At 41.6% G+C, this 24,494-nt stretch overlaps 2 protein-coding genes across 4 annotated transcripts; one reads left to right on the top strand and one right to left on the bottom strand.

Annotated features, from left to right (window-relative positions):
• Positions 1-11,459, top strand: fbxo11a (F-box protein 11a). 3 transcript variants are annotated; one of them, XR_010164988.1, is made up of 22 exons: positions 1-337; positions 2,228-2,352; positions 2,465-2,546; positions 3,541-3,685; positions 3,977-4,106; positions 4,761-4,844; positions 4,923-5,055; positions 5,145-5,251; positions 5,442-5,553; positions 6,154-6,260; positions 6,438-6,575; positions 6,794-7,011; positions 7,125-7,305; positions 7,416-7,538; positions 7,698-7,783; positions 7,872-7,948; positions 8,065-8,208; positions 8,531-8,641; positions 8,784-8,891; positions 8,978-9,028; positions 9,182-9,280; positions 9,737-11,459. XR_010164988.1 is itself a non-coding variant. In XM_063874625.1 (22 exons), exons 1-22 carry the CDS (start codon positions 244-246, stop codon positions 9,864-9,866), a joined length of 2,643 nt encoding a protein of 880 aa, XP_063730695.1. In that variant the 5' UTR covers positions 4-243; the 3' UTR covers positions 9,867-11,459. The 3 variants fall into 3 exon arrangements, 2 of the variants coding, with proteins under 2 accessions (XP_063730695.1, XP_063730696.1); XM_063874625.1 differs by having other exon boundaries at positions 4-337; positions 8,978-9,086; XM_063874626.1 differs by having other exon boundaries at positions 5-337; positions 3,544-3,685; positions 8,978-9,086.
• Positions 11,387-18,812, bottom strand: msh6 (mutS homolog 6 (E. coli)). The gene is given in 11 exon segments (XM_063874624.1): positions 11,387-11,587; positions 11,703-11,902; positions 12,278-12,432; positions 12,553-12,642; positions 12,736-12,853; positions 12,997-13,280; positions 13,881-15,851; positions 15,854-16,454; positions 16,639-16,805; positions 17,236-17,441; positions 18,432-18,812. Coding segments are annotated over 11 exon segments (4,143 nt in total). The 5' UTR covers positions 18,707-18,812; the 3' UTR covers positions 11,387-11,511.
• Positions 18,813-24,494: the final 5,682 nt, after the last annotated feature.

Here is a 24,494-nt window from a genome sequence, read left to right as displayed (position 1 = left end):
TGTGATGTTACTGAGGCCTGACCGAACGTGCCTGTGTGTTATGGCTCCTCCTGCTACAGTAGAACGGGGCCAGACGTAACACCAGTGCAGAGGAACGGGAATAACACAGCGATACGTTTTTTCAGGTGCCACGGCTAAAGATGGCACATCGTGCAATGCTCAAGAAAATTACATAGACGATGTGTTTAGAGTCGCCTCTTCTGCTGTGAAGGCTTTGACATTTCAAGATTATCAACACCGCAAATGAACTCCGTCAGAGCAAGTAACGTTAGCAGAAGACCAAGGCGAGTCTCGAGGCCGCGCCCGGTACAGCCGGAGAGGAACCACCAGGAAAGAGGTAACCCTAGCTACGCTAAGCTAGCGTTAGCTTTAAGGAATGGCTTGTCAAAAGACTGGCTTCAGGGTTTACTTATGTCCTTTACTTCTACGGTCGTGTGTGTTGTTTTTGTCCGTGTGTAACTGTTAGCATGTGCATAAGGAAAACGTCGATTGTTGGAATAAATGCAGGGGAGATAGCAGCTGTGTCAACGGGTCACTTTGCAGCCAGGAAACACCGAGGCTTTTGTGTTTGTTCCTATCAATCAGGCCGCGCTTTGTTTTGCTTAATTTTTGCCCCGACTCGGTCTTTCTTTTACACCGCTGACCACATATCACTGCAGGATTTTGTCTTTCTTACGCAAATAATGTTAGACTACTGAGGATAATGACAGGCAATAGAGAATGAGGATGTTTATTCATGAGTGACAGCCGCAAGGAAGGGTATACAAAGTGGTATCGCCAGTTGTCGTAGCATGCTAACTCCCCGTGCTAACATAGCTATTATTATTAGCATGTTTGGCTTGCTATCTGCGTCCTGGTGTTTTTTGTAAAAGCCCCCAGCCTAATAGCCTTTTACAGGGTTACAATGTTAATGCTTGCATATCTTGGTTGTTATTAATGTAATATTTAATATAATGTTTTTTCAACCGTACCGTTGTCTGAGTATAGACGTTATGTACCCGAATATTGACAGCTATATTTCAAAGTAAACATTAGCTAGGAATGCTCGTAACGTTAATCAAGCAAGCTGCCTCTGCTGCTACAGACCCAGTCAACCTGGGAAAAACTGATCAGTAACATTAATATTTGCTTTCCAAATGTAATTCAACGCTTTTAGGTGGACTGGTAACATGTTATTTTGGATCAAACATCATCAATTCAATGGCAAACAGCAGCAAATAGTTAACTCGTTTTCTTCTTAAAATAGAAAAAAAAAATGTAAAAATGAAAAACAGTTAATATCTTGATAATTTAACCAACAAATTCTCATGGAGGTTGTCCTGTCAGGCGTATCCTTGTGATTTAAGGGTTGTTTTGCAAATGTCTTGCATCATATTCACTGCTTGGCTGAAATGTGATTCAAAGTTACAGTAAAAAAAATATATGTATGTATATTTGCTTTGATATGGATTTATGCCTCTTTTCCTAAATGTGTTTATTTAGTCAAACAAAGCAGAGAAACCTATTCAACATTTGAGGTACAACTAAGAAAGTAGACTTTTGCCCAGTTACATTGATGGTGTTTGTAATGGTTACTGGCCTAGTAGCTGGGGAGTCATCCTTGCAACCAGAGCAACAAGAAGAGAGAGTTTGCATCTCCCATCTGTGGTAGCTATCCACTCATTATGCCATGGCGAATAGCCTTATAAATAGATGTTGCGTATAGACCATTCTGTTGTGGTTGTTTTCTTTTGCATTTGATTGAATCCTGTTGATAGGATCTGTAATCAATTTGTAGTAAGCATAGCAGGTAATGTAGAAAACCTGCTTTTGTTTTATCTAGTTTTTATCCTGTAACCTGCTGACAAATGCTGTTTAGACCATTTGCTGTTACAATTGCTGATTATTGACAAAATTGGGTTGGAATCTCTGAATCTAATAGATTATGGTAAACTAGAAGTCGTAGTTTTTATTCATGTCGATTGTTCAGTCAAAGATCTGATACAGAAAAACAGGCCAATACACACTGTTTATTTAGTCATAATGCTAATAGGTGATAGCTCAGGAATATCCACTGGCTGATTCACTCTTTTGATAAGAATATTTTAACCGTACATAATGAATATGTAGTTCATCAGACATTAAACACATGGTTCTATTAGACCTTTTTCCCTTTGCATAGCTTTCACTTTTTTGAATTGATTTAAATAGACCTTTTCAAGTATTCTTTTTTTCTCACTATTTGCAGATGAGGACGTTCCTGCAGATATGGTCGCAGAAGAATCCGGTCCAGGAGCTCAGAATAGTCCCTACCAACTTAGAAGAAAGTCTCTACCCAAGAGAACAGTGTGTCCGACAAAGACAAACATGGAGGTACAAATGCCAGGAATTCTAAAAAGATAGATCCCTAAAGATTAAGATTTCATCTTAAAAAAAACACAAAAAGTCATGATGAATTGTATACACTGATTTATTTTTCTTACAGGGTGCTTCCACTTCAACCACAGAAAACTTTGGACACCGACCAAAGCGCCCCAGAGTTTCAGGAAAGTGTCAAGATTTACCAGGTAAATAAAAAAACACTTTAGTTTTCCTAATGACAAATCCTTGTTCTGTGATTTGTAGAGGCAGTGATACAGTTTGACACAGAGCAGGGTGCAGCAAGTATGAGCATCATGGCCCTTTTTATTCTGAGTTCAGCCTTATCCTAGGCCAACGTTGGCTTACTGTCAGCTTTTGTATGGCACCTTCAGAGAGTAGATGTATTATGGTTTTCAACCTCTCAAAACTTCAGATCCTCTCTTTAAAAAGCCCCGTTGGTGAAGACATGAAGTAGCACCACAACTTTCACAGAGTAGAAATTATAGTCTGTTATTTGTGGCGTTTGGAGCTTTTCTCATACAGTGCAGCTCAAGCCAAAGAATCCGTTATAGACATGATGGCATTTGGTTCTGGCATTCCTCATCATACAAGGATTCGTGGTGTCAAAGTTAACGGTCCCATTGCCTTGCAGGGTTCTTACTTTGACCCACGTGATTTGTTTTAATATCAGATTTACTGCTTAATTGCACATATGACATTTATTTACACAATACAATGTTTTGTTTCTTCTTCTCTTTTCTACAGTAAGATGTAAAAATAATAGCTTTTTGTTTTGTTAATGTGTGATGCACAAAGTGTTCCGCTTCATAAACATGTTTTATAATTCCTCTTAAAGGCTAAACTTGAGCTGCAAAAGCAGTAAGCAATGTGTAAATAAACAGGTTGGTTAAACTATGTAGCATTCAGCTCAAACTTCTTTGATTAAGGCCTCACAAGAAAAGGCATCCGTCCAGTCTGTACAGCCTGCCCTCACTGTAAAAATGTTAAGTGAATAGCTGAACTGGTGAAATGTATATCATCTTGCATTACAGTATTACATGTTTAATTAATTCACTATTCGGTACCCAAGCTTGAATAGCAATGCTAAATCAGATTAGAGTAAACAAAAGCACTTTTCTTAATGACACTGTAACTGACAGAAGAGTGCTATTATGTATTCTAATTCCACCTTCATCCCAGCAGCTCCAGCAGAGCAGTATCTGCAGGAGAAGCTCCCAGACGAGGTGGTGCTAAAGATTTTCTCCTACCTGTTGGAGCAGGATCTGTGCCGCGCAGCGTGTGTGTGCAAGCGCTTCAGTGAGCTGGCCAATGACCCCATCCTCTGGTGAGTCTAGTTGGTGGTCCCCTCTGTTGTTTGCTGCTTTGTCTCTGGCTATTTACTAAACATAATAAACAGTTTTAACGCCTGAAAAAAATATTTCGAATTAACCGTGACTGATTTGCCTCTGACTGTTAGAATTCCAAATATACATTTTACCTCAGTAGAAGAGTATTTTACAACTGAAAGAAAAACAGCTTCATCGTGTAGGGAGCTAGTTTTACTCTAAAAGAGCTCCTTATTGAATACTGAGACCTTTTGACACTGATGATAATAAGGGGGTGTTAATTATTTCAGGAAGAGGCTGTACATGGAAGTGTTTGAATACACACGCCCCATGATGCATCCCGAGGCGGGGAAGTTCTACCAGATAAACCCAGAAGAGTACGAGCAGCCTAACCCGTGGAAGGAAAGTTTTCAGCAGCTGGTATGGACCCCTCCTCCTCTCTCATCTAAGTCCCCTGCTTCATGTGCTGCCTGTTGTATTTTTAGCAAACATATTTTGCCACTGTTAAAGAACTATTTTATATTTTATTATGAAACAAAAAACACATTATCCCTGCAGGTCTCTATGGGTAGTAGGGACTTCATGTTAGATATGTGTTGTAACATTAAAATTACTTCTCAAACATTCCTAAGTATTTTTGAAGCCTGTTAAAGTGTATTGGAACATGTATGTATATGTAGTTGATTAAGCATGCACGTCTTCCTACATACAGCATATTTTGTTAGATTTAAAAGGTGAATCGAAGGAAAGAGAGCAAGATCCACTTTGTTTACTTTTAATCTTTAAATCTATATTTTTGTAGTGACTTTAAGTCCTCCTGTGTACCGACAGCTAATGTCATGTGAAAGGGCAACACCACAGGCTATAATGGTGACATTCAGTATGCAGGGAATAGAGGAGAAGTATGTTTTTAAAATGTATTCCTGTGTGTTATGTTGACCTTTCGTATTGTTATCTGTGGACGAAAATGTCTCGCCACTTACCCTAGTTAATATTCTTGTCCAAAATGCCGTCTCGGTGCAATGTCTTCGGTTCTTCAGTTTGTGAATAATCATGTGAATGCTTTGTTTACAGTATAAAGGAGCACACGTGAAGCCGGGCTTTGCAGAACACTTTTACAGTAATCCGGCCAGATACAAAGGAAGAGACAACATGTTTGTAAGTAAGCCTTTTCTGGCTTTCTATTTTTCCCATGAATGCGCCAGTCGTTATCCTGATATGTGATGTTTCCTCCAGTACTACGACACCATTGAGGACGCGCTCGGTGGGGGTCAGGAGCCTCACTTTGACGGCCTGATATTCGTCCACTCTGGTATTTACACAGATGAGTGGATCTACATCGAGTCGCCCATCACGATGATCGGAGCTGGTATGTGTGTGTGTGAAGTGGAGGTTTCAGTTTCATCGTGCTTTTGTTTAGTCTTGTCTCTAATTGAATCCTTCTGATTATTTGTGCAGCTCCTGGAAAAGTAGCAGAGAAAGTCATCATTGAGAATACCAGAGACTCCACGTTTGTATTCATGGAAGGCTCAGAGGATGCTTACGTTGGATACATGACCATTAGGGTGAGGCTCTTTACTCCATTGTGGGTGTATAGGCCACATGTACAGTGTTGCACATACATCTGTTTTAAATATTTGACCTAAATAGTCGATGTGCGCACACACTCAGTATGGGTAGAAGAAAGTGTAATGCATCTTTAGTTTTGTTGACTATTGTCACAGTGGTTAAAATGTGTTTCTGTTTCTGCTGCAGTTCAATCCTGATGATAAATCCGCCCAGCACCACAACGCACACCACTGCCTGGAGATTACCGTCAACTGCAGTCCCATCATCGACCACTGCATCATCCGCAGCACGTGCACAGGTCAGTCCCTTGCTCCTTACTGCTCCAACGGTTCCCAACCTTCACAATATAAAATGAACTTTAATCGAATTACTGTGGCTTTTTCCACATGGGATGTGGTAAATGACTTTGTGCCAGCGCCACAGTTTTTTTTAAAGCTGCTGGACTGCAAGAGACTAGCTTAGGCACTTCCCACAAGAATCTCTCTCTCCCAAACGTGTGTGTGTGTGTGTGTGCGTGTGTGTGTGTGTGTGTTTTATATCTGAAGGGAAGCTCTAAAGCAACTTAATGTGTAGAGGTTGGACACTGTAATGGATTAAACCAGAGAGACATCATACACATCAAATAAATTGTATTCTTTATTTTAATTTAGCTTATAAATGTCCAGATGTTATTTATATTCCATATATTTAAAAACATGGTCACATGATGAAAAAAAGGTGTTGTGAGATGATGGATGGGATGGAAGACAGGAAGGTTGGGATCACCGCTGTGTGTCGGAAGACTCCGTGTTCTGACCTCTGGATATTGTTGATCTGAGCTTCTCCCATGATAGAGCAGAGGATGTTTTGGTGTGTATTTTGACATGGTGCACTAATCCATCTCTGTCCTGTTTTCCAGTGGGGTCAGCTGTCTGTGTCAGCGGCCAGGGGGCCTGTCCCACAATAAAGCACTGCAACATTAGTGACTGTGAAAATGTTGGTCTTTACATCACTGACCATGCACAGGTAAAACCCACAGTCCCCCTCGTATATATAACATTACCATGTCAACAACAGTAGCCAAGCCCGTCCTTCTTAACTGTCATATACACCTGGCTCCTTTTTCATTAACAGTGAGAGAACTAGCCTGGCCTATCACAATCAAAGCATTAGTTTGGAATGAACTGTGTCTAATATGTTCAGGGAATATACGAAGACAATGAGATCTCAAACAACGCTCTGGCTGGGATCTGGGTGAAGAACCATGGCAACCCGATCATCAGACGGAATCACATCCACCACGGCAGAGACGTTGGCGTCTTCACATTCGATCACGGCATGGTACAGTCCAACTTACTGGTGTTTTCTTTGTGTATGTGAAACACTTTGACGCGCTGCCTGTGTCTCTGAGCTCTCCTTAAGTACGCCTACAGAATGTAGAGTGTAAGTGTTGAGGGTTGGTCGCATTACTTTTATTCTTTCTGTTAGTCGCTCCTCATGAACTGAGAAGTATTTTGATAGCACAGACAATAATGTTGAGTTTCTCTCTCTGTTTCCAGGGTTACTTTGAGAGCTGTAACATCCATAGGAACCGTATAGCCGGCTTCGAGGTGAAGGCGTACGCCAATCCAACAGTGGTACGCTGTGAGATCCATCATGGTCAGACGGGGGGCATCTACGTGCACGAAAAGGGCCGCGGGCAGTTCATCGAAAACAAGATCTATGCAAATAATTTTGCTGGGGTGTGGATCACCTCTAACAGCGACCCCACGATAAGGTCAGTGTGGCTTCAGAGGTCAAACTGCATTCAGAGTGTCACTTGAAGGCAATCAAATCGGCCATCTACAGTGGTGTCATGTCCTATAATGAGCTTTTTTTGTTCAAATACAGGGGCAACGCTATTTTTAATGGTAACCAAGGTGGCGTTTATATTTTCGGTGACGGTCGGGGTCTAATCGAAGGAAACGACATCTACGGTAACGCCCTGGCGGGAATCCAGATCAGGACGAACAGCTGCCCTATCGTGCGACACAACAAGATCCACGATGGCCAGCATGGCGGCATATATGTGGTAAATTCAAGATTCAAGTCACACCAGCTAGATTAATCCCTTTTTTTTGACTTCTCACTTCTTTAGAGCTCCTATGCTTTAATGTAGTTTGGTGGTTTCGTTTCCCGCAGCATGAAAAAGGACAAGGCGTCATCGAGGAGAACGAGGTGTACAGCAACACGCTGGCAGGAGTGTGGGTGACAACGGGAAGTACGCCAGTGCTGCGGAGGAACCGGATACACAGCGGGAAGCAGGTACGATTACAGGCTGCCTACAAGTTTAATGAAGAGAAATAAATTGACTCATTTACACCTTCACTAGGCTGGCTTCGACACAATCTGTTGCCATCATTACATGCTTTTGAATGCCAGAAATAAATGGGATTATTTATATAATCACCGTCATTTCAACAGGTTGGGGTCTATTTCTACGACAATGGCCATGGCGTGCTGGAAGACAATGACATCTACAATCACATGTACTCTGGGGTTCAGATTAGGTTTGTGGAAAATGACTAATATATTCAGCTAAATGCATTTAGCATTAGTGAGGCAGCACATCATGTCCCTTGTGTTTTGTTTTGACAGGACTGGCAGCAATCCCAAGATCAGGAGGAACAAAATCTGGGGCGGCCAGAACGGAGGCATTTTGGTTTACAACTCAGGTAAGCAACACAACCGTCTCTCTGATAGATCTCCTTTAAAATGAACCTTCTTATTGACTCCTGGCAGTCCGCTGCTTCCCCCATGCCCCAATAATGACACATGATGTGTTTTCCAGGCTTAGGCTTTATCGAGGACAATGAGATCTTTGACAATGCTATGGCAGGAGTATGGATCAAGACCGACAGCAACCCCACTCTGCGGAGGAATAAGATCCACGATGGGAGGGACGGGGGCATCTGTATATTCAACGGAGGAAGAGGTAAGAGATCCATTTATTGTATGAGCAGGCATGCTGATCACAGGGGGGGTTACCCTGTATACAGTCGCTAAAGTTGTTTATTTTAGTCACATTTATTGTTTCTCACTAAAACTAATTGAGTGACAGAGCAGAGATATGAAGACCGCTCTCTTAGAGGTCTACACTTTGCAGAGAAAGCTGGAATCATTCGATAAATTGACATCATCATTTACAAATAACTTTAGTTTTGCATATTCTTCAATCTTGTATCGCTTATACATTTGTACAATTTCATCTTCATGTCAGGGGTTTGTGGGTCTGATGATCTGTCTCCTGTCTTCAGGTTTGTTAGAGGAAAATGACATCTTCAGAAATGCCCAAGCAGGAGTCCTCATTAGCACCAACAGCCACCCCGTGCTGCGGAAAAACCGGATATTTGACGGCTTCGCAGCAGGTGGGTAACACATGAACCAGGCTCAATCCGCCTTAATTTAACAACCTTACAGGCCTAAAGAAATGGTTCTTAATAAGGACAGTAGACCTACCTAACGGTAACCAGGAGCTCTGTAATATTAATTGTTTATTTGTACGACCAGGTATTGAGATTACCAATCACGCCACAGCGACCCTGGAGGGGAACCAGATCTTCAACAATCGCTTCGGGGGCTTGTTCCTGGCCTCTGGTGTCAATGTTACAATGAAAGGTACTGGCACAGAGATCAATAGTTGGTCTGGATGTTAATCTGAACCTGGAGCTTACCAAGTCGTCTGTGTGCTCTCTCGCCCACAGATAATAAAATAATGAACAATCAGGATGCCATTGAAAAGGCTGTGAGCAGAGGTCAGTGCCTGTACAAGATTTCAAGTTACACCAGCTACCCAATGCACGATTTTTACAGGTAATTTCTGTTTACACATCCGCCACCGAGCCGACCTGCGGTAAACTGCCCGTCTGCTTTATGGTTGTTGACCAACGCACTTTCTGTTCCTCCAGGTGTCACACCTGTAACACAACAGACCGCAACGCCATCTGTGTGAACTGCATCAAGAAGTGTCACCAAGGACACGACGTGGAATTCATCAGACACGATAGGTCAGTCTAAACCCCCACACACACACACACACACACACAAACGGTGTGGTTTAACACTAGAACCCCCTCTGCGTTTTCAAATACACCTAACTCTGTCGATATTAAAGCCACACATCAGAATGTGACTTTATCTAAAATGAGTTTATTTATCATCTAGGGAATTTTGGGGGGGTGGGATGAGCTATTATACCTCCGCCAAACAGGGTCATCTTTAACCTTCATGTAAACAAATGCAAAATGCTGCGCTATACTTTGCGGCAACACCCCGTTACCACGCAACGGTTATTGTTTAGGTGTCCTTCGATAAGCAGGCAGTCATATCATTAGCTAGAAGATGGGGGGGTTCAAAACTGCATACATAAACAACTGTATTAAAGGGGGAACAGTATTATCAGTATTTATGTTTTTCTCTCTGTACCTTAATGGAGTTTTACTAAACGTTATTTCTCCTCCCAGATTTTTCTGCGACTGTGGAGCGGGGACGTTGTCAAATCCTTGCACACTAGCTGGAGAGCCGACTCACGACACGGACACACTGTATGACTCCGCTCCTCCTATAGAGTCCAACACGCTGCAGCACAACTGAGCCCGAGCCCAGAGGTCCTGCTGCGCCTCAGCCGTTGAACACAAGACACTTTAGAGTTGTGCAGTGGAGGACGATGTCCAAACTAAAATACAGAGCATATACTGGTGATACGGTGGAAAATAAGACTTGGAAATGAATATGCTGAAAGGAGACATTTAAAAGAAGAAAAAAAAGTCTGATTATGGATGCCTACTTTTTCTTTAATTATTTGACAAAAAAAAAAGAGCAGCTGACTCAGGGTTTGTGGGTGTGTTGGTTTGGTCAAGTGAAGCTGTGAGAGATGGACAAAAAGCCACCGAGGCTCACCTGCTCTCCAGAAGTGGAGGAACAAATACTGCAGTCCTGTACAGACGTTCGGTCAGAAATGACACAACCTTTTCCATGTGGAGGCAAAGAGCCCCGAATTCAGCAATGCTTCCATCACTGGGCCTCCGACGTGCTCGTATCGATATGTACGAGAACATGACCTAGCACTTCAGCTTTTTTTTTTCTTTCCACAAAACAACTGTTGAGATTTGATTTTAATGCTCTTTGTGTAGTTTTGTATTTTCATGAAATGATCTTACTGTACTTGAATGTCTTTATTTTATTAAATGTGTTCATTTTTTGTTGGTTATTTTAGCCTAGAATTGCTGTAATTATACATGTCGCAGTATCTATCTTCTTTCTGTGAAAGAGCTCAGAGAAAAGAGGAAAACACTAAGCATTTTCTCCAGCAAAGTTGACTCATTTGCAATGCCGAACAGTAGATGCTAAGATGTGCTTTCACCAGACTTGTATTTTTTGGGTTTTTATTTTTGTGGTAGCATTGGACATATAGTGTTTTGTAAAGGGAGTTAAGATACTTCTGTCTGTTTTACATAATCTATGCATATTTTATGTTTATTTGCTGTTTGTGTTGTCCTGTTGCACAATTCCCATCTTACAGAATTTACAGGAACAAAACATGGGGCCAAATCAAAGACTTTACTAAAGGCTCAGTTGTATAACAGTTTAGTGTAGTTTGTTTAGCCAGAACTTATGAAATAATTAAGACACAGCCTCTTTACCAAATAAAACAATGCAGGTTGGGATCAGGGCATTATGTTGTGCGGTACATTGTTATTAATGTCAGTATAATAGATTTATACTTTTAGCCTCTGTTAGAACCAAAGTGTTTGTCTTTCCTCTTCAACAGGCACAGATATTGGCCTGTTTCAAACAGGATGCCTTCTTTAGATGAGCTTTGATAAGGTCAGGAGAAAAGAGATACAAGTCTTGTGAAAGCAAAGTTTGTTGGTGTGTTTTTTTCCTTGTTTGCCAATGTTGCTGGAGAATTTTATAAGCTTTTACTCTACTGAAGCTGAGACAAGTATCTATATACAGTGCTTTATGGTGTCTATTCCCCCCCCCCCACCCCCACCCATTCATGTGTACTGGTGATTGTGGGTTCTCATACAGACTGAAATGTATGCATGTATCATAACATCTAGACTTAATATATTGTGAAGTATTCAATAACTGTTATGTAGGCGCTAGCGTGAATTAAAAAGGTTTAATTTCCTAGATGAAACATTGTCATTTTTTTTAAAAATAAACTTTATTAAACCATAACTGTAGTGTTTCTTCAGGTGACAAACATTTTCTTTCCTTTTTTTTTTTTACACTACAGGGTGTTGAGCATCTGAACGAGTGATGCAAAGTTGCCCACAGAAACATCTTCAGCAAACTGGCAGAGCTTCCTGCAAGACAAAACAGAGGGCAGAGTTTAGACTCATCTTTGGCCTTTACTAATACCAATTCAGATTCTTGCTTTGGGTGCCGGTGCCACAGCAGAACCTCAACACTGATACATACTTGAAGAGTCGAAGGCTGATGGTGCTTTTCTCAAACTCCTGGGCCTTCCTGTGTCCTGATTGGATGACCTCCTCTGGCAGGCTGGCGAGGCGAGCAGCGTTGAAGCCGTAACTCTTCGGACAAGCACCGGTGATGAACTTGTAGAGGAATGTGATGGTCTCCTGACTCGGATCCTCACATTCATTCTCCACCATGCACGCCTTAAAGGGACCAGACAGGGATGTGATTGTTAGAAATAGTAATTTCAAGGAATGATTTCTCAGTTTGAACAAGTTACTAAGGGAACTCATTTTGTATGAAATAACACCAAGGCTCTGTATGAAACTAGAATTTACATTATGAAAAGTTCCTTCCTTTTCCCAAAGGTTTCACTATCAGAGGAATTTAATAGCAATATGGAACCTCACAGAAAGCCGGTTACTTGCACAGAAACGTACTTGATACCCAATTTAAGATAAAACGGACAGGAAGCAACAGTCAAATACGATTCAGAAGACACTCTATTTACTTCATCCCAATACCCTCGCTGCTTCTGCCTTCCTGTTCAGTGCTGTTTTGAGTGTTTCTGTGCTCACCATGTGGCCCAGCCGCACAGCGGGGTTGTTGGCGTAGTCCTCCACCAGGGAGTGGTAATGTGTGGAGAAGAGTGTGCGACAGCAGATCTTCTCAGCAAGCTCCTTTACAACAGCACTGGCAATTGCTGTGCCATCATATGTGGCTGTGCCCCTTCCTACAAACACAGATGAAGGATTACAACCAAATAGCAGGGAAAGAACCAAACTGTGCTGAAGAGACTCTGATTTTCACTGTTACTGTAAAAAAAAAGCCTTATTAGGCAATTTAGACGTACCTAATTCGTCAAGAAGCACAAGAGAGTGTTTAGTGGCATGGTGCAGGATGCTGGCAGTCTCACTGAGCTCCACAAAGAAGGTACTCTCTCCTGACGAACACATGTTGGAGAATACATAATTAAGTCATGAAGTGAACGATTAATACGTCTCCCCATTTGTGTTTCAGGAGTTTTTGACTTTACCAGCCATGATACGATCTGAGGCTCCCAGCCGAGTGAACACTCTGTCGACAGGCGTGTAGCGCAGGCTCTCGGCGGGAACGTAGCAACCCAGCTGAGCAAGGATGATTACAAGTCCACACTGCGGAAGAATAGCGACACAGTATCTCCATAAAGCAAACAGACTTCAAACACACCTGCACTGTGGATCCAAACATTCAGAGTACTTCCAGTCTAATAGCTCCTGTTTAAAACACAAAATAAATGTTCAGTTAAATAACCCACCTGTCTCATGAGAGTAGACTTTCCCCCCATGTTTGGCCCAGTGACGAGGACACAGGAGGCCTGCCCGTTCTCCTCAGCAGCCTCACTGCTGCCAGGGCAGCCGATGTAGACGTCGTTAGGGATGAAGTCGTCCCCGAAGAAGGTCTTGGTGACACAGGGGTGGCGGGATCCTGTGAGGTCCAGGAAGGGCGCCACCTGGTCATCACCCTCAGGGAGCACCACCTGTGGGCGGGTCATCGAGCCGTCTCCACCCTGACTGTAGCGGGACAAGGCCAGCAGCACATCTGAAAACAAATGATAAGTCATACAAGTTAGGAACTGTAGCAGATGTCCTTTTAAACTCTCAAGATGATTAGCTTCAGGTATTCTTTGTATTTTATGGGTTGATTTTGCAGCTCAGCTCTTAAACCTTAATAAACCAAAGTGCTTGTTTGATGGCCCAGTGGTAACAACAGTGGAAAACACATTAAAAGCACATTATTTTAGAGATGAGAACTTAACTATGTAATTATCAACAACGCACAATTTCCATTAGAGAGGAAAACAAACTTATAAGTGTCAACTTAGCCGAGTGGAAAGATGGGATGGTTATACAATAACAGCAGGAAGCACTTACACTGCAGCAACATCATATTAAATGCACATTATGGAGGTGTTTCTGTAACGTTTGCAGGAAATGAATTTAGAGCAGACACCTGCTGCAGACTCCTTTTCAAAAAGGTCAATGAGCAGTTTTCTCAGAAACTTAAGGAAATGTCACTATGAGAACAAGATGAAAAATGATCTGTGTCTCTACAGCAGTCACACAAAGGTAAACAATGATACACTTGACTGATGCATGCTGTAAAAATAATGAATTGAATAAGTAATAACAATGGAATTACCGAGCACTGCCATGCACTCCACACCAGTCTTCCAGTCTCCGTAGTTCTTGTCGAAGTTGTAGAAGAGCCTCCTCATGCAGTCCTTCAGGGCAGCGTCTCTCTTCTCCTCGTATCCTTGCAGCTCTGAGAACAGCCGCTCCGATTCCTTTGTCACGTAACGCTTCCAGCCTTTCTTTGTAGACTTCACATCGTACTCCTCCGGAATATTCCTTTCCGAGACACTGTCGGGCACCTCCATCTGGTAGCGGTTTCGCCCGGTCCCCCAGTAGGACATGGTTTTACAGCCAAGCCTCTTCTTCTGTCGGTCCAGGTAATCCTGCAGCTCTTGCTCACAGTTCTTGATGGAAGACAGAGCCTCGTCAAACTCTGGGTCAAAGCCGGCTTTGGGAGTTATAACCCCGGTGGTGCGGGCTTTATTGTGGTCAAAGGCTTTGTCCCATCGTTTAAGTTCAGCGGAGAGATCGGGAAAGAGGCCGTCCTTGTCACCTTTAAGGCTGACGACTTGATGGAGCAACTTGGATTGAGAGCTGCCTGCGACTGGAGCGAGGACAGTGATGATCTCTTGCATCGTTTTGAAACCTTCCAGTGCTGAGAGGAAGTCTGCGATCTTGCGCTTGCTGTAGGTGACCTCCTCATAGAGAACCGCTCGGCTGTCAGGGTGATCCTTGCCCTTCAGAGGAGTGCCGATGCTGTGGATTTTACTCAGAAGACGCTCCAAATCTGGGAGTTTCTTCAGCAGGTCTGAAACCTCAGTAGCCTGGGCCTGAGCCGCCATCAGCTCCTCCACTGCGTCCAGTCTGTCCTGGATGGATGACGGGTTACACAGAGGAGCGCAGAGCCACTGCTTCATCAACCTCTTGCCAAACGGAGTAGAGCAGGTGTCCAAGCGCTCCAGCAGCGTCCCTTCTGTTCCTCCTAAGCCGTTCTGAAAGATTTCCAGGTTTGCCAAAGTTACTCCGTCAAGGACCATCCGCTGACGAGTCCTGGCAAAGAAACTGGCAGCTCCTGCAGCTTTCTCCAGCTCGACATCAACAGGGACATATTCTTCAAAGTTGGCCAAAGAGAGCAGCTCGTGTTCTACCAGGCACTTTTTCAGATAGAAAACACATCCTCCCAGTGCCGACAGTCCCAGCTCATAACCCTCTTTAGGAGTAAGGCCCAGTGAATCAGCCTCGGACGTCATCTTTTTTAGAAGAGCAGGAAGAATGTTGTTTCCTTTCCCCTGATCCTTGCCAGCGGTCTCTCTAAAGTAATCTTCTTCAGAGAGGTTTTTCAGAGTCTTCTGAGCATCCCAGAACTGTGTGCCTGCATTGAGCCCTTCCTGCAGAGCATGGGACAGAGAGGCTTTAAGTATTTTGCGCGTTTCAACAGATGGGTTCCCCTTTTCAAAGAGCACTTCAGCAGGGGCAAAGTGTGCTATCAGGGTGCGCAAACGGGAGCAGTGACGATCGTCTGGGAACTGACCGACATGGAAATAACCCACAGAGGTATCTACAAAGCAGACCCCGTACATACGGCAGCGCCCCGAGCTCTCCTCTTCAGCCTTCTCCTTTAAACTCAACAGGAACTTGCTCTGACTCTCGGAGGGAGCCCCGTCCAGCACGCTGTAGGTTTGGGTGCCACGTGTGATAATGCGGCACACTTCTCTTTTCACCACGCGGTCAAACTTTGTGGGTTTAGCCATTTTCTTACAGCGCGCTTCCATCATCTCTGGGGTCTCTGTCTGCTCCACACGGGCCACCTTGTAGCCTTTCTGAACCAGTACATCTGAGAAACGCGCAAAGCCGATCTCTGGGAAGCCTGAGTGTGCCCAGGTCCCCTTCATGAACGTCAGAGCCATCTCGTTGACTCCGATGACAGCATCCATGTGGTAGAGCTCGTAAAACTTCCCCACCTTGTAGAAAATAACTGTATCAAACATTTCAGATTTGATCTGCCACCACCGACGCATTCCAGGAGTGGTTCTGTTGAGAAGTCTTCCGGCACATACAGTGACGTGGGATCATAGCCGTCCTCAGACTGACGCCGCCTTCGGCTGTCTTTCCTCCTACCGTCTTGCAACCACTCCAGCTTCTCGTGGTCCCAAATGGTGGCGCTCACACCGGTGCCTGATCCATTTGCCTGGCTCTCAAAGTTGTCGGGGGCAGAGAAGGCCGACAGACGAGACTTTGTGTCGTCTGCGACAGCTGCTGGAAGGCGCTTCGGTGCGTTAGACGGAGTAGTTGGTATCTTAGCTTTTGTTGAAGCAGACTTTTCTTCAGGACGTTTGCGCTTTGCAGGCTTGATTGGGCTTTCTACTTCTGAATCATTGGTGATCTCGCCTTCGTCCTCGTCACTGCTCACCGTTCCTTCTTCCCCCTCGTCCTCGCTGCTGGACGCAGCCTGTTGTGGTTTGAATTCCTCGTCTGATCCATCACTATCTGAAGCTACAACTATGCGGCGGCGCTTGGCTTTATTTCCACTTTCTGTTGAAGCTCGGGAAGACCGTAGACTGACTTTGGCCGACTTCACTGTCTCATTGTTCGGTTCTTCCTCATCAGAGAACTCTTCATCAGTCAAGGCAGACTCACCTAGCTGAAGAATAATAAATGGGACAGGTAAATAAAAAGTGTAACCACCATTACTGGCTGTATCAGATATTACAAAACACACCATGTACATCATTTACTAGTGATGAAAAACACTAAAGTTATTACTTTAAAAATACAAACTTTTATCTCATATTATCAACATTGCAGCTAATTATAAACCATGTTACCTCCATTTCTTCATCCTCATCATCAGAGGGATCCATACAGAAAGGCATCTTTAATCTTTTATCTGGACTGTCGCACATAACTCCATCAGCGAGCTCCATTGCATGGCGGATCACAGGTTTGCCACTGAAGAACAACCCGCCTATTTTAGCGTCACTGCTGTCAGAGCCTGCAAAGAGAAGATTCAGGCAATCAGAGCGAATACTAACTCTTGAGATAAGTCACAGCTTTAACCTTCTAACTGTTGGAGATTTATCGATTTAAGTTGTCATGGCGAGTTCCAATTTTCTTCCTTTCTAAAAATTCTAATTGTTAAAATAAACAAAGAAAAGGGCAAAAGTTCTTCAATGGAAAATATAATTGTATGTTTGATCATAAAGAAAAAGTATATTTTATAGTGTGTATTTAGGCATATTATAGTCAACACGTTATATTCGTCTTAAACTAGGGACTTAACAAAATCATATTTATACATAAGTATCGATTTACAATAATGTAAAGTGTGTGTACTATATTATAGAGAACTCCCCCTCCTGCCTGCTCCATGATTGGTGCATCTCTCATAACTATCATTAAATAGGAAAGTAGTTGTGGCTAACCTTGGTAATCTCGGACGTATTTGGTGCTGACCCATCCTCTAGTAGCGGGTTCATCAAAGAAGTGGACGTGAATGCGTTGGGCCCGACCCCTGCCCCTCATCTGCTGTCCGCTCAAAGGTTGGGGTACCACCATGCATGGCCACCAGGGGTGTCCCTCCAGTTTTGCCCACACAAGGTCGCCAGCACTGAATGAGCATGTGTTGATGCTGTAGCAAGAGAAACAAAACCCTTTTTGAGAAAGAAAAGTGCCATAGACGTCCTTCATTTTCCCTGGTTTTACTGGTACTCTTCTACAAGAAGGTTCTGAAATACTGCTGCTAGCCATTGGCATCCAAGGTGAAATTTAGTCAAATACATATATGCACAATGTGGATTAATTTATCAACTCTCTATTCATAAAGTTGAATAGCTATTTGTTTATGATTACTAAATATCCCCATATATGGCAAATGCCAAGTTTTTTACATTCAGGTGCATATTTCTTCATGTATTTTTCTTAAATGTTACACAATTTAATTGTTTTATTGTTTCAAACTGTCAAATAAATTCCACCATTTAAATAAGGTCAAATGGTGGAATTGTGTGTGTGAGGAGTGAGTTTATCATCGGGATTATTAGTATGCATTTAGTATATTAATATGTATTTATTGCGTTAGAAGTACGATGACAAACGGACCTCTGTATCATTACTATCTTTGCAAGACTATAATATTATACTTGTATTATTGACATTTCCCAAAAACTACACAGAATGTATTGTAATCCGAGTAGGGGAGATGCATATGGGTTCATTTAGCCAACACAATAGCTACCTCGGTTGCGGTTTTAACTTCTGACAGTCCACTTTGCCCTATCTATGCCAAGTGATATTCATTTGTATATTCCACATTCATTCTCTGTATGCTAATTTGTAAAAGAAAATAAAAAAAGAGAGACATTAGTTTTATTCGACTAAGGAACGAAGGAATGTTCACGTGTCAAGCATGATGGACAAAAAGACCATCTTTGTTAAATGTGAAAATTAAATGTAGTTGTAGTAAAATAACATATAGGTTTTTATTGGTTTGTGCAACTAAAACATTTTTTTAAATCAACCAAACACATTTTTTTGGAGGGGGGGTTTGCCGCAACCGTCAATAGAGGGAAACGTGTCTCCAGCAATTACACCGCTCCCAACATAATCCCGGCTAACTCACCTCTGTTTGGTTGTTGCGGCCTTGTCTCCAAACAGTTTGCTGAACCCTCCTTTAGAGGAATTGTCTTTACTCTTCACTTTAACTTTGTTGGTCTTTGCAGGTTGTTGTTGTTGTTGCTCTGGTGGTGTTTGTTTAGCTTGCTCCTTTGGAGAGGAGTTTGACTTCTCTACGGAGGAAGGCAGGTCCGCCTCGGTTGGAGAGGGACTCGTCTTCGACTTGGAGGCCGGCGGCGGAGACTTGGTGAAAAAATTGAAAAGAGAGCTTTGCTTCGCCATGTCTGCTTGTTTAAACTCCGTTTTCGATGTGTTTTTTAAGAGAATCCTAACTGCAGCAACGAGCACGCAGCTACAGCTTCACAGCGCCAGCGCATCCCGTTCGCGGGAAATACGCGGATGTGATGAAAGTACTTCGAGCCTCCTCCAATTATAAAAGGGTATATAAGTCACGTGGTGACAGTACCACTTCCTTTGGCGCGATGGTAACTCCTTTCCCCTCCCGCTACCTTTCTAAACTGTATTTCCAATAGAGAGGACACAAATACACAACTAGGCTGTATATAGATTGTATATCTGTGACAATGTCAATGACATCGGCTGGTGTGACAGGTATATTGAATGCTTAATGTTAAAACAACACATACATTTTTGTATAGACAACTCTGTATTTGTTTTGTTTTCTAGAAACCAATATGAAGCCTATAGATGATATACTGTATATGCCTATTTACGGGGAGCAACTTACAATTGACAGGACCTAGCACTGACACAACATCATTCCTGTAACTGTGAATATAAAGAAAAACTTCTGTAAGTGAGTTTAGTTGGTGTGATTAGTTGACTTTCGCTTTCAAAGCATCAAACATCAAGCTCTATTTGCTGTACTATGCATTCACCACCAGCAGGGAGCAGCAGAATACTTGAAAAGCTCATTAGCTGAAGCCTCTTTCTTAAAACACAATTCTTACAAAATAACTGTGCCATGGCAATAAATATAACAATTTCTTTGCAACATATCTCAGTCTAGTTTTTGACACAAATCCGAGCCACATCACATGGTGTCTTTTTTGTTATCTTAGTGTTAACAATTAACAATAGGAATATTGAATACGATGTAGGCATTTCATTAAGCATGTCCAACTGGTACATTATTTGATCCATAGAAACAAAGCAAGCAGTATGCAATGACTCAGCATTGCATATGAATAGTACAGTGCCCTTGTTCAGCAAAAAAATCTTCAGCTAAAGTATTACAGTGTACCAAGTAAAGCTCCCCTGTGCTGCAAACAAATTAAAATGACAAACTGCATATCTTTAGTTTTTATTTTAAAACTATGGAGTAAAAAAATACTGCTTTAAACATCAGAAAAAGTGGTCTTATACTCAAAACAACCAAACATCCACCCACAAACTTTTTGGCATATGGTGTGTGGGTGATAGAAAGCATCTAATTAAAACAACAGCATTATGAAACCATACACAGCAGTAGTTATGAGGAGCTGTCTGAATTCAGAATAGAGAATAGATTTGCCTAGACTTATCAATGACTAAATATGAACTAGGCCATTACACCATCGTTAAGCTCTAATGAGAACAGATATAGATATTGAAAAGGTACTGTGTATCATTTATGTGTAAACACATAAAATCACTTTTAACAGAGTTTCAATGTTGTTTGTTATATAAATTATTTAAATATATTTTACACTTGGGAAAACATGGATATTCCCATTATTCTTCCTTGTTTACTTTCATCAGCTTCGGACACCCATCGCAACAAACCAGCACCCCATGCTAGACGCAGCAAAAACATAGTAACCTCAAAAAGAAATACACCTCTTAAATTGAAGCAACCATCTCCCGAATGATTAGAGATAAGGATTTAAGGTTTATCTCAGGTAGAAAACCCTTGTAGACAGTATTTCTTCCCAGCAGATGTTTTAACATGTTATAGTAGTAAAAAAAAGGTAATGTCTCTTAACATTAACAGCTCTATTGATTTTCAATGACCCAGTATGCCATATTTGGACAGTAAGTCAGCTTGCACTGAGCATTCAGCCATCATTCATTATTCTACCCCCCCTTTTTTTTATAGGCTGTTATCACTGCATGATTAGCAGAGGAACAAATCAGAGTAAAACTCCAAGCCATTGACAATTTTCTGAAAATACTCTTTCTTCTTTGTGGAGCGTTTGTTGGTTTCTTCATCCTTGCCTTCTTTTCTTTTCTTTTTTTGCTTTGCATGTGAATCCTCCTTTATGTAGAACATGCAGCCGACAGTGGTGTTTTGCTCAACAGGCACACTAATAAGGCTGATGCAACTGTGTAGAACAGGCAGGGCTGACATGGTGAGTGTACAAAGTCAGCATGGAACTCTGTTTAATAATGTCAAGCCACAAAACAACACCAGGCTAGAAAATTCATATCCCAAGCGCAGACCATGTACTTTTTAGTGACAGCAATGTTCGCTTGTTGGAGATGTGTTAAGTGCATTATGAAATAAATTGGAAGACAACATAAACAGTTACATCTTGCTCTGTCCTCACTGATATGATCATCACCCGTTCTTAAAGCGGCTCTAGACTAATGTGTACAAATACACCCACCTCATAACTTAATCATGATTAGGCCTGCGATAGGGTCCTCCCATCCTATCTCATTGAGAATTCAGATTATGAACCATGTGCTGGGAACATTCGCTCGGGGAGGTTTTTTTTTTTTTACCACAACAACAGCATGCAAGCAGGACTGTGCAATGGAGGATAAACATGCCTGAAGGAACTGATCATTTCCATGCCTACCAGTTAACAAAAAGAGGATGGATACTGTAAGTAGAATGATGTCTGGAGGCTGAAATACATCACATTTTTACTGTTCTTTATAAAAAAACATGATCTACTCTGTCTACAGGGGCCAACAAATTGTAACGTTGTGTACTGCCACTTTGAAAGATGATTTCATTTTTTTCTGCAGAAATACTTTATCATTCCTGGGCTATTTTCAAAGTGAGAGAAATAACAGTAGTTTCTTGCCAAGAGTTAGAAGCGTAAAAAAAAAGTGTATTTCCTGAAATGTTGAACTATTCTTTCAAGATGTGTTAATTTAATAACTATTATTACCAATACTACCACTGGGGAAATGAAGTACATATAGGATATTTTCATTTGACTCACTACCCCATTAGAGTCACTACCAGGGTGTCAATGGCAGAGCTCAATGGGAACATGCTTACTGGTGCAGGTTGGATGAGGAAAACTGTCAAAAAATATACACATGCTGACAGTGTTTGAGTGGGATCTGTAAGATGCTAGTTTATAATATGCCATAGCCATCAGTGCAGGAAAGGTTGAGAAGAATTTATCAGAAACAGCAGTGGTAACAACTTACTCTATGGGGAACATATAGGAAAAAGCGATAAAGCTTATGTGGGACTTTTCAGTTGTTATTCCCTTTGATGGGCTGTACCACCATCCCTTAACCTCTCATTTTTCCTGACCTTCTTTCCCTCCTGGATGTCTTTCCTTCACTTCAACATCACCTGAAACAGGCAGTGCTATTCAAAAGCCAGCCCTGTGGGACTCCTCTTAGCATAATGAGGCTCATGTACAGAGTGATTCCCTTAGCACTGATGCGATGCTGGGACTGTAAAGAGAGAGACGACATGAAATAACAGCTCAGCCATTCTTCTCTCCCTTCCTTTTCTCCTCTCATCTTTTCTAGTGACCAGTACTCCCTTTGATTGTAACTTTACACTACCATCAGAAAGACTCTATGATCACAGGGTTTCATTTTTACTTTCCTCCCCCCAAACACAACCAATTAAAATCTGTCACGCAAATGGCTAATTCCACTTGCAAGTTCACAGCAAGCCATTATTTTCCCATCTTTTCCCTGCTCTGTTTTGCCACTGAGCCTTATTGGAATACTATAAAAACGTAAGGTTCAGTCACATTAACTCAGCTGCCTCTGGGCTAGCTGTAGTGGGGGAAGTCCCTGGTAGTGGAGTGATAGTGCATTCAGCAGATTTAACACCAACTGCTGTATCTATTTCCCTAGATAGAGGGAATATGAAAGTATTTGTGTAGATGAAAATGGGAAAGCAAGAGACAAGAGAGATTGAGATAGATATTGCAATGTGCAAAATTGTCCTCCCAATGGTGCAGTATGAGCAATTCTGCATATATTTAGGTGCCTTTAGTGACTGAGTTTTTGCAAACAAGGTTATTTGGAGAACCCACACAAATGAAATATGCAAAATTTGACCATAAACAAACCAAAGAAAGCCTCCATCATCTCTATAATTTCTGCACTCCTCGGATCCACCAAAGTTGCACTTATTTGAAATTCAAAACTAATTTAACCACCCCTATTTCTTGAATCCACTTTGTATTGTTCAACCAAAATATGTAGAAATGGTTTACTGTCTATCAAAGCAACAGGTTTTCTTTGCCTTTCCAATAAGTAAAAACACCTCAGTAAATAAAGACAAACGTTGCTATTTATCCTCATAAATCACGTAAAAATAGTGGTCATTTGCTTCTTATACCTTGTTCGAATAGCTGTTAGTGCAAACAGATGATTGCTGTCAGTCATGTCCATTCATTTCATACATCAATCCCATCTGAACTAACTAAAAATGTTTGTATATGTTATCGTTATTATTATTACAACATTAAAGAGTTGCATTCGGAAATTGCTAATAGGTAATATCTTGAACCTGAAGAACTTCAGGGCTGAAGGGTATACTTTACGTCAACTTGCAATAACATTTTTTTGTGGTAGCTGAAACAAGCTGTGAATACATCATTGATCTATCATCCCGCCCATGTGGTTCACACATCATTTATGTCAGATATGGAACAAGATTACTTTTAATTTGGAGTTGTGTTTTTGACCAACGGAAGTCCTTATCATTCTCTTTTAGCCCAGTTTGGTTCTCCATCATCCCCTGAGTAATGTCACTCTCCGTAGCTGATAAATGATCTTCTATGTGACTAAATGGTTGTTAATTGTGTCCATCTCCTGATAGATGCAAAGATGTATTGGTTTGCAGCTTTTCCATTTACCACAGCTTTTACCTTGGCAGGTTGAAATTAGAGATTAGCTGAAAAACCCAAACAATGAGCTGAAAGAAGTTAAAATACTGCAGACTGTAAATCATCTGTGTGGATTAGCACTATGAGCAACCTTTCTAATATTACACATTTGATTTAAAAAAAAATCAAATTGAACCACTACATTGTGTTTTTTTTATCAATACAGGTTGAAACCAAAGTGAACCAAACTACAGATTTTCCCTGGATGTTCTGAAACAAACTGCATCTTCTGTACAGTGCACTGACATATGCATGGCAGTCTGCCAAAACAGTATAATTTGTGCCTGTAGGAATCTGCATAAATGTGTTATTATGCTGAATGAGGAGATGTTGTTTATTTGAAACTCAAGTCCATTGCTTTTTGATGTAAGCATATGATGAACTGCATGAAGTTTAAGCTTTAATGATTTTATCTCTGCATGATATTAACTCTCCCTGATTCCAGTTTGACCAGTGTAGGGTAATTTGTGTTCCCCCAAGGACCTGTTCATTTTACAGCAATTTAAAGGGCTAATCCAATATTTATATGTACTAAGCTCCATTTATTTATTTATATGCGAGCAGGGAATGCTCATCGTGTATAAAAACACTCCTTTGGTGCAAAGACAGAGTTGTAGAATCTGGACCTATCTTTGTCCACTAATGATAATGAAACACTATTTGATATTTGCTTTTTATCTTCTCTCGATATGATTCACAGAGGACTTGAAAGCTGAAAGGTTTTCCTCTTTCCTCTCTTCTCCAACTTGATTATTACCTTTATCTGCTGTGAACTGTGTGGTTTATTGCGTTAGAAGCAAGCTGACAATGAAGAATTTCTGCAATAGTAAACACCGCTGTGTTTTAATCTGAGGAAAATATCATGTGAAACTTCATTAGCTGAAATGCTGGGTTTCCCCTTATCTATTAACCCCTCTCTTTCTATCGCTCCTCTCATGGTAATTGAAAGAGCAGATGTTATAAGGTAATTG

Source organism: Eleginops maclovinus, chromosome 22, assembly GCF_036324505.1.
Source record: "Eleginops maclovinus isolate JMC-PN-2008 ecotype Puerto Natales chromosome 22, JC_Emac_rtc_rv5, whole genome shotgun sequence".
Classification (NCBI taxonomy): domain Eukaryota; kingdom Metazoa; phylum Chordata; class Actinopteri; order Perciformes; family Eleginopidae; genus Eleginops; species Eleginops maclovinus.
This window is presented reverse-complemented; position numbering and strand designations above follow the sequence as displayed.

Coding starts and splice junctions, on each gene's coding strand:
- fbxo11a (XM_063874625.1), top strand. CDS start 244: ATGAACTCCGTCAGAGCAAGTAACGTTAGCAGAAGACCAAGGCGAGTC. Junction 7,012..7,124: donor AACAGCGACCCCACGATAAG/GTCAGTGTGGCT, acceptor GTTCAAATACAG/GGGCAACGCTATTTTTAATG. Junction 8,892..8,977: donor TGTCAATGTTACAATGAAAG/GTACTGGCACAG, acceptor TCTCGCCCACAG/ATAATAAAATAATGAACAAT.